The sequence below is a fragment of the Girardinichthys multiradiatus genome, chromosome 20 (assembly GCF_021462225.1).
Source record: "Girardinichthys multiradiatus isolate DD_20200921_A chromosome 20, DD_fGirMul_XY1, whole genome shotgun sequence".
Lineage (NCBI taxonomy): Eukaryota > Metazoa > Chordata > Actinopteri > Cyprinodontiformes > Goodeidae > Girardinichthys > Girardinichthys multiradiatus.
The window spans coordinates 48,706,975-48,717,291 of record NC_061812.1 but is presented as its reverse complement, the minus strand read 5'-3'; the positions used below and the strand labels follow the sequence as shown (position 1 = coordinate 48,717,291).

Here is a 10,317-nt window from a genome sequence, read left to right as displayed (position 1 = left end):
GGTCCGGACTTCCCTAAACCTGAAAGATCTTACTAAGCAGGTTTACTGAAAGTTCTGTTTAAGCTGGTGTCGGGACATGACACGCCTAGCCTCTGACAGCCTTCATACAAAAGTCTCGCCCTTCTTCAACTGGAGGTCTGGACAACTGAGTAGCCCACAGCAGTCATTCACACTTCAGCAGTCACTTTTGTTCACAGCTGCTCTTTCCCTAATATTAAAACTGGCTCTTGGTATATGGGCTAGGTTAATTTTAGTGGCTCAGCACGAGCCCAAGGGCAACTTGGCTAAGGCAACCTATAAAAACCTCCTAAAATATCTTCGAACCAGGCAGCAAGACTTTTTACCACCAATGAAAAACCAACAATACAGTGACTCAAATAATTGAATGTCCACGATTTAAATCAAATTTTATATGCTTTCTTAAATTAGTTACGCTTTTGCAGGGGTCAGTAACAGCTTAAATTTGGCAACACAAAATAATTTCAATAATAGAAATGAATCAATCAACTCAACCTGTCTTTCCCTGATGCTGAAACTAGTGGGTTTGGAGAGGCTTTGACGATGGTGGCTCATCCATGCACCTGATGGACAAGAATTATTCTGGTAACAACGAGTGGTTTCTTGAAGGAAATACGACTCAATCTTCAGTTTTCTTCCTTTAGGTGGCAGGCACTGATGCTCCAGGCTTTGATGGTTAAACAGGATCTTTGTCTCCGAAGACAGTAGTTTCCAGAGGCTGAAGAGTTGAAGGAAACCCGGAGACATAAATGAGGCTGATTCAGGACTTCCAGAAGCCTGAACCTTAGAGCAATCAGCTGTTCACCGATCAAGTTCACTTCTGTTGTCTGGATAAAAAGGCTTTATAATCAGAATCAGAAAAGCTTTATTGCCAAGTACGTTTTTGGACATACAAGGAATTTGTTTTGGCATAGTCGGTGCAACACAGTACAAATTAAACAGTATAAACATATCTACAATATAATATAAATATATGTGCACAGTTTTAAGTGAGTGAGAGTAAATATAGAGCAGTACTAGGTGCAAGTTAATTAATTTCCCTTTGGGATTAATAAAGTATTTTTGAATTGAATTGAATTGAAGAGCAGTACAACAGTGCAGATGATCAGTGTGCAAGCAGGAGTTCAAGCTGAGCGTTAATGTAACGCATACAGTTGCAAGTTACAAATGTCCTGTCAGCAAAAAAGGGGGGGGTGTGGGGGAAAAGGAGAGTGTCAAGGTGGTTTCCGGGCTTTGTTAACAAGGCTGGTGGCAGATGGGAAAAACATTTTCTTGTGGCGTGAGGTTTTGGTCCGGATGGACCGCAGCCTCCTGCCAGAGGGGAGAGTCTCAAAGAGTCTGTGACCGGGGTGGGAGGGATCAGCCAGAATCTTCCCTGCTCGCTTCAGGGTCCTGGAGGTGTACAGTTCCTGGAGCGACAGTAGACTGCAGCCAATCACCTTCTCAGCAGACCAAATGACATGCTGCAGCCTGCCCTTATCCTTGGCTGTAGCAACGGTGTACCAGATGGTGATGGAGGAGATGAGGATGGACTCAATGATGGCTGTGTAGAAGTGCACCATCATAGTCTTTGGCAGGTTGAATTTCTTCAGCTGCCGCAGGAAGAACATCCTCTGCTGGGCTTTCTTGATGAGGGAGCTGATGTTTGGCTCCCACTTGAGATCCTGGGAGATGATGGTTCCCAGGAAGCGGAAAGATTCCACAGTGTCAATTGTGGAGTCACAGAGGGTGATGGGGCAGGTGGGGTTGGGTTCTGCCTGAAGTCCATAACCATCTCCACTGTCTTTAGAGCGTTGAGCTCAAGGTTGTTCTGGCTGCACCAGTCCAACAGATGGTCCACCTCCCATCTGTACGCGGACTCGTCACCATCAGAGATGAGTCCGATCAGGGTGGTGTTGTCCGCAAACTTCAGAAGCTTGACAGACTGGTGACTGGAGGTGCAGCTGCTGGTGTATAGGGAGAAGAGCAGAGGAGAGAGAACACAGCCTTGGGGGGAACCAGTGCTGATGGTCAGGGAGTCAGAGACGTGCTTCCCCAGCCTCACGCACTGCTTCCTGTCAGACAGGAAGTCAGTGATCCACCTGCAGGTGGAGTCGGGCACACTCAGCTGGGAGAGCTTCTCCTGGAGCAGAGCTGGGACGATGGTGTTGAAGGCAGAGCTGAAATCCACAAACAGGATCCAGGCGTAGTTTCCTGTGGAGTCCAGGTGCCGGAGGATGAAGTGAAGGGCTAAGTTGACTGCATCATCTACAGACCTGTTGGCTCTGTAGGCAAACTGCAGGGGGTCCAGGAGGGGGTCGGTGATGTCTTTTAGGTGTGAGAGCAGAAGGCGCTCAAAGGACTTCATCACCACAGAGGTCAGGGCGACAGGTCTGAAGTCATTAAGCCCCTGTGGTCCTTGGCTTCTTGGGAACAGGGACGATGGTGGAGGACTTGAAGCAGGCTGGCACATGACATGTCTCCAGTGAGGTGTTAAAAATGTCTGTGAAGACTGGAGATCAGCGCAGTGCTTCAGGCTGGCTGGTGAGACAGAATCCGGTCCAGCAGCTTTCCGGGGGTTATGTCTCCTGAAGAGTTTGTTTACGTCCCTCTCCTGGATGGAAAGAGCCGTCCCCGGCGTGGGTAGGGGACTGGTGGGGGGGAACTTCAGGGTGGGGGTTGGAGGTGCCCAGGCCCCTCTTGAGGTTGGAGAGATGGGGGTGGTGGATTGTGGCTGCAGCTGTTGTGGGGTGTCATGTGGGATGGTTTCAGGACTGTCACTTTGTCTTTCAAAGTGGCAGTAGAACTCGTTCAGGTCGTTGGCGAGGCGTCGGTCGTTGATGGAGTGGGGGGCTTTCGGCTTGTCGTTGGTGATCTGCCTGAGCCCTTTCCACACAGACACAGAGTCGTTGGCTGAGAACTGGTTTTGGAGCTTCTCAGAGTACAGTCGTTTGGCCTCTTTCACTGCCTTGCCAAACTTGTACTTTGCCTCTCTGTATATGTCTTTGTCCCCACTCCTGAAGGCCTCTTCCTTATCCAGTCTTAACCTTCTGAGTATGGCTGTGAACCAGGGTTTGTCGTTGTTGTAACTCACCCTGGTGCATGATGGTACACAGCTGTCCTCACAGAAGCTGATGTAGGAAGTCACAGCCTCTGTGTACTCGTCCAGACTGTTGGTAGTAGTCCTGAACACATCCCAGTCTGTACAGCCTAAACACGCCTGGAGATTCTCCACAGCCTCACTGCTCCAGTTCCTTGTCGTCCTTACAACAGGTTTGCAGAGCTTTAGTTTCTGCCTGTATGCAGGAATCAGGTGGACCATGATGTGGTCGGATTGGCCCAGTGCAGCACGTGGGACGGCGTGATAAGCGTCTCTGATGGTGGTGTAACAGTGATCCAGAATGTCGTCCTCTCTGGTCGGACATTTTATAAACTGTCTATATTTGGGGAGTTCGTGGGTGAGATTACCTTTGTTAAAGTCGCCAACGACGATTACTAAGGAGTTCGGGTTGGTCCGCTCCACACTCAGTATCTGGTCGGCGTGCATGCGCTGTGCGACCTGCACGTTAGCTTGCGGCGGGATGTAAACACCGACCAGGATGAACGAAGCGAACTCATGGGGGGAATAGAAAGGCTTACAGTTTATGATGAAGGCTTCCAGGTCTGGAGAACAGTGCTGCTGAATCACTGTCACGTTGTTGCACCAACCACTGTTGAGGTAGAAACAGATTCCTCCACCTTTCGCTTTGCCGGAGTGTTCCGTGTCTCTGTCCGCTCTGTAGAGCTGGAATCCTGCCAGCTGCAGCGCAGAGTCCGGTATTAATCCACACAGCCACGTCTCCGTGAAACACAAAACTGCCGATGAATAAAAGTCCCTGTTTTTCCCCAACAGCAGTTGTAGTTCCTCAATTTTGTTGGGAAGTGAGCGCACGTTAGAGAGAAATATTCCGGGTAACGGTGTTCGTAGTCCACGCTGGCGAAGACGTACCAGCACCCCGGCCCGTTTCCCTCTCTTCTGGCGTTTCACCGCGTGAACAAAGGTGAGCGCACCTGTGACCAGAATGTGCAAAAATTCCAGAGCAGTAGGCAGAAAAGTGGGAAATAACTCCTCTGGTGTAGTAGCCCTGATGTTCATGAGTTCTGCTCTGGTGAGAGAGCTCCGGGTACCATCACAGAAGACCGTTTGAAAGCAAAAAAACAAAACAAAACAGTGCGCACCAACACGCCGAGGCGACCATCTGCGGCGCCATCTTGTTACTTTGAATTAAATCGGAGTCTTAATCTTGAGGCACAGTCCTTTCTGGGCCCACGGCTTGATCCTCTTTTTAATGTAGTCGATCAGCTGGGCTGTCTCTGTTCCTTTTCCATCTAAGCTTCTTTTCTCCGTCCGATCTTGTTCGCTGGTCTTCTGCGAGGAAACAACCGCAGTTCCCTCCTTCAGTATTGCTTTTATGGTACTTGATGCTTTCATCAGTCAGCCCCTTGTTAGGCTTCTCAGTTATTGTGCAACCTATTCAGCTCAGCTTCTTGATTATTGCTCAATACTTTAGTCATGGTCACTGTGACCCACTGATTCTGTTTCTCGGCCTTGGAGATGCCGGTAATAGCCACGCTGTAGACTCATCCTCCCTTCCTTGCGCTGGTCTTCAAAAAGGTTCGCTGTCAGCATGCAGCTGGCTCTCGTCACTCCTAGTCATCCTGCAGTTATTTCCCTAATCTGCTCAGTTTTAAACTTTACACAGTATTACACATTCCATTCTTAAGCTTTCAGCATTTACTTTAAAACACAGTTACAAAACCATCACTTCATTCTTTTTATTCATGCTTCACAAATGATTATCGTTTTCTCTTTCATATATAGCTGATTGAGAATGTCAAACCTTAATGTTTTTTTACTTTAATTATCAGTTCTTAACCATATTTCAATCACACATCTTTTAACTTGATAATCAAAGATTACTAATTTCATTTAATACTTGTAAAAGAATGGAAAATCACCATACATCATTTCTTTGGATACACTTGTTTATATTTTTGCAAAAGATAAGGCAGATAATATGTGGCTCCACACAGGCCTCTCCAGGCTCTCAGTCCCAGAATATGAGAATATGCTTGTTTTCACTCTCTACTGCTTCAACTGTGTATTTAAATTATTATTGCATGGATTACACATAAGGGTGTTTATTGTAATTTTTATGGAGTTAACTGTGAGCAGTTACTAAATGTTGCATGGATTACATGGAAAGATCTCACCTTATTTTGACAGATGGGACACTTGGCGCTCTCGAGCGGCAAGCCATAACTCCTAAATTTAGGCTAGTTTACAACTTTGCAGGTAAATTGCAAATTGACTGTTTGAAGGATGGAGAGAGCTATGGTTATATTTCATCTTCTGTACTTCAAAATGTGCAACAACAAAACATTTTATTAAAAACACTACTAAAGGTGGTTAGCAAATAGTTTGATGATGCAAAACGTAGCTGTGGCTTGGCATTGTTCCGTCATGCGCGCTGTGGCTCTGACGTCTTCTGGGCTTCTTCTGCCCAGTGGCGGATGCTGGTCTTTCAAGAAGGGGAAGCTCAATTTCAAGATCACTGATTCGCTCATTTTGCCGTCAATCAAAAGGGATTCAGCCTCAGACAGATCATCTAATCATCATGCAAAAGCTGCCCCATAGACCCCCAGAGACGCTGAGCGTCCGATGGGCGGGACAAAGCCCAGCACTTATCCAATGACTCATCTCGTTTCGTAGCAGCCGAGGCTGCCCCACAGACCCCCAGAGACGCTGAGCGTCCGATGGGCGGGACAAAGCCCAGCATTTATCCAATGACTCATCTCGTTTCGTAGCAGCCGAGGCTGCCCCACAGACCCCCAGAGACGCTGAGCGTCCGATGGGCGGGACAAAGCCCAGCATTTATCCAATGACTCATCTCGTTTCGTAGCAGCCGAGGCTGCCCCACAGACCTCAAGAGACGCTGAGCGTCCGATGGGCGGGACAAAGCCCAGCATTTATCCAATGACTTGTCTCGTTTCGCTGCAGCCGAGGCTGCCCCACAGACCCCCAGAGACGCTGAGCGTCCGATGGGCGGGACAAAGCCCAGCATTTATCCAATGACTCATCTCGTTTCGTTGCAGCCGAGGCTGCTCCACAGACCCCCAGAGACGCTGAGCGTCCGATGGGCGGGACAGTGTCCAACATTTTTGCTTCGCTATTGAACTCACTGTTTAAAGCACTGTGAAGCTGTGGGAATGAGTGAGAGGAAAGCCGCGTCGTTACCAGTGATAAGAAGCTGATTCTCAACAAAAGTTGAGCACGTTGTAGCGCATATTTAGTCAATGACATGTACACACAGCAGTATATATTTGATCACTTATTTTTTGACATTTTAGGGGAAGCTGAGCTTCCCTTGCAGTCTTAGAGCAATCGCCACTGCTTCTGCCCATATGCCCATTTCATATTGATAACTAATACTGCACAATTTTACTCAGTTGCACACTTTTTATATTGATAGGCTCCCTTCACATAGGGGTCACTGTGTGTGCTGTAGTTATAAAGCTCAATTAAAAAAAGGTGTACAGAGGTAAAGACTGCTCTGATGTTTGGTGCTGGAAAAGTTTGGAAATTTACCTTAAAAATGCTTGAAAAGTGCTGGAATTTTACTGAGGGAAGAGTGTATGAACCCTGAATATGAATTTATGATAGATAGATTTATGATGATATGACTGGAGATAAAATCTTTGCTGAACAGGGTTAATGTCTTTTTGCTTTGGCTTCATTGCAAACAGAACCTGGTTAGTGATTTAGTGACCCAGCTGCTGGAAAAACATGAAATTCATTAGTTCCATCCCAACAACAAGGTTTCACAGTTATTTGTATTCTCATAGAAATAATTAGTTGCATGTTGGCCTAGGCTGGTTACTGGTATCAAACTGAACTATTTAAAACTGCTGTGGGAAGCTACGAGCAGCATGTCTGCTGTAAATCACATTGTGTCTCCAATAATCAGTGGGCTAGTGTAGGAACAACTATTTTTCTCTTTTATTTAAGGGCAATTAAATCAAATATTACATTTTTCTGTATAAATAATGTGATACGGTTGCACAAACCATTTCCATAATAAACCTGACCAGCTCCCTCTGGCCATTCATAAATCATAAGACAATTTCCCACAGAGCTGTGAGCTTTCAGACATAAAATGGACCGAGCGGAACAACATCAGCAGATCTGTGTTGGAAGTCTCCCTATACAGTTCTTTTCAAAACAATATTGACGACCAACTCAGTGTACGGACCTTGTTGTTAGCTAAGTAAATGCTACAAATATCAATTACATATCTTACCTTCTTACTCTTGTCAGAAATTATTTCTAGCTCTTGTTTACACTTTAAATCCTTCAGCAGGCTGATCGCTCAAACCATTGGTCATCACTGCATCCCTCCCTCGACTCATGAAGCCAGCTTGCCCCTATGCAAGTCGGCCGATGCAGGGCTTAGACTACCTCGCATGATGAGTCAGGGGTGTTACAGAGGTGGGCTGACCTCAAACCCCTCACCAAATCGGTTCTTTCACAGACCACATGGAGATGGCAAAAGACACCTACTCCTGCCTTGGAACTATTTTGCTAAAAGGAGCTGGAGAAGCCGTGGTATTTTTAATCAAGGTTATCATACAGTGAAGCTCTTATACTGATTCATATGTGTGAGCTGACTCACCATCTTGCCGTCGTTTCCAAACAGCTGCAGCCCAGTCTTAGTGACTATGCCAGGCTGACAGGCTCCAGGAATCTCCAGGGGCTGGCCATTGGCTACAGTTCCGTTATCCACCAGAGTGGAACCAAAGAAAGTCACCTCCTGCAAAGGGAGAGATGACAGCAGTACTCAGTGAAAACACTTTCTTCTTACATTAACATCTCTGGGTATGCACAAATGTATCAGCTGTAAATTTGACAAGACAAGCTGTGTTTTCTTATGTGAAACATTGATTCAGTCTGTGTGGAATAAAAATTTTCTGACGTGCTCAGCATAGAAATAAACACAGAACCTGTGGGGCTCTTCGGTTACCTGTCCATCAACTTCTGCCCAGGCCCCAGGCACTTTGTCATTCCCTCTAATCCAGTTGTGGATGGCCTTAGCTGGCTGGTTCCAGTCAATCTACCAACACAAAGCAGCTGTCATCATCATCATGCATTCAGATCTAACACAGAAATCTGATCAGCTTTATAGTGATCATCAGCATGACAGCTATGCTCTTGGTTTCACATTCTACAGATCTCAGTCTGAGGAGAATCTACCGTACACTTTTACATGAGTTACTAGTAGTAAAAGTAAAGCAGCACTTCTTTTTCATTGCGCTACCTCAGTAACCTAAATTTTTTATAAGGTTTCAGATGATTATTCCACATATCTGAATATCTGTCATTAAGATCTTCCATAATGACAGATATTCAAGTTGAGTGTCAAATCTTTATTGACTGAAGTATATATAATCCATTTGTGTTAGGTAGACATTCAGGATCAATTTCTGGACTGTTTGTCCCTAGATCAAATTTATACTCGAGCATTTATCAATTATTTTGAATGTTTTTGGTTTAATTCAGAGTACTACATTGTTAAAAGCTAGTTTAAAGTATTTATTAAATTGATAATATATAAAATTGACCTAATGATAAAAACCTGTTAATTTCTGAATTAATTAAACAAGGCATTTTTTCTTTTTTCTTTTCTAAGCATCACATAGTGCACTATGCAAGGTGTCGAGGGTTGTCTACTCTTTACTCAGAGCCAGAGAATTTTAAACCGTGTACTAAATCTGGTTTTAAAACCTTTGTTGTCAAGTGTACCCAGTAAGCATGTTCCAAGCAGTGCTATTGATTTCAGCCTAATCAGCCAGATGTGATGTAGTCATTAAATCAGAAAGAAATGTTGCATATCTGAATGAACAGAAAGGTTATTTTATTTAGGTAAGTTGGAAGTGTCTTTGTAAGAATGCAGCTGGGTATGTTATTTATTAATCAGAAACAAAGAACCGATCGGCTGCTTTGCTTTGTTGTACTTGTTTGTCCTTCAAACAAACCAGATGTACTGTTACAAGGAGCAAGTTCCCAGATGAGAATTTTCACTTGTTGCCTCTGCAAAGGCAGCCAGCATTCCTTTGTACGCATAATCAACACAAAGATTGTATTGGAAACAGGTGATGCACAGTTTTAACCCCTTGCTGCCTAAATGTATTTACAAAGAGTCAATTTAATTAAAAAAGGCAATTACTTGTGTTTTTGTGTCAAGCAGATGCTACATTAAGTACAGGGGCAACTCTGGGGGAGTGATGTACTGATGACATATGGTTTGTCCGGCCAGTCAGCTGCATGATTTAAAAGCGTCAGCAAGACCTAGAAATAATTTTAGATGAGAAAAGTAAGATGAGATATATGATTTCATTTTTAGCATTTACTCATGTTGGGACCCCAGCCATGAAGTGAAACGTGGATGAACATGGACTTTAAACTCTACATGAGGGCCTGTACGAACCTCTGCACCTTTCGACATCACACTAACCTATTCCTAACACAGCCCAGGAAGAGGAGGAGTCAGAGCTGGAACCTCTGACCCAAGGGTACCTTCCCCCTCTGCTCTGTCTCATTCTGGCTGCAGACAGCGGCTAATAGCGGGACCAGACCACGCGTCAGCTGAACGCCTTGAAACTCATGGGCGAGTAAGGCTTCTACTTCTACTTTGAATCCTTGTATCAAAAAGTGACTACAATCACGCCAATAGTATGCAACAAAGAGTGATGTGTGCCCTCGAGAGTATGAGTATGAGTATGTATGTATGTATGTATCCCAGGACACAAGTGTACGTCAGGTCTAAAGTTAGAACTAAAAGTGTTTGCAGACTTTAGACCCAGGTTAACAGTTATTAACAGTAATCCTTTTTATGATATAATACACTTGTTTACCTTAGCATTTTCTTTCTTCTGAATGCACTCATAGGTGGCGCCCTCCTGAGGCTGTGTTATCTTTGGGGCCTTCCCTTCAGTAATCAGCGTCACAGCTTCTACCTGGAACCACAAACACATGATGATTTTCAGAACTTTTTTGTCCCATTTTGATCATATTGGAAAGTAGCAGTAGACAAGTGGATCATAAGAAGGCAAATCCAATAAATGACAATTATTTAAGACTGTGATTATTTGCATGGCAGCTGTAAGGATTTTCTAAAGAAACATGTAATTAGCCTGTATTAGAATCATACATGGTGATTTCCATAAAATGGGAACAATATGCAGTTATTTGCAGACAAAGAACATTATCAAAGACCAAAATGC

General features: G+C 44.7%; 1 protein-coding gene across 1 annotated transcript in view; it reads right to left on the bottom strand.

The window, feature by feature from the left end:
* Positions 1 to 10,317, bottom strand: part of aldh1l1 (aldehyde dehydrogenase 1 family, member L1) — a 59,922-nt gene that overhangs the window by 29,370 nt on the left and 20,235 nt on the right. The window contains exons 5-7 of the mRNA XM_047348356.1: positions 9,949 to 10,050; positions 8,058 to 8,147; positions 7,710 to 7,847 (exon numbers count right to left, since the gene is read on the bottom strand). Coding sequence (XP_047204312.1) covers positions 7,710 to 7,847; positions 8,058 to 8,147; positions 9,949 to 10,050 — 330 coding nt within the window. The remainder of the gene's footprint in view (positions 1 to 7,709; positions 7,848 to 8,057; positions 8,148 to 9,948; positions 10,051 to 10,317) is intronic.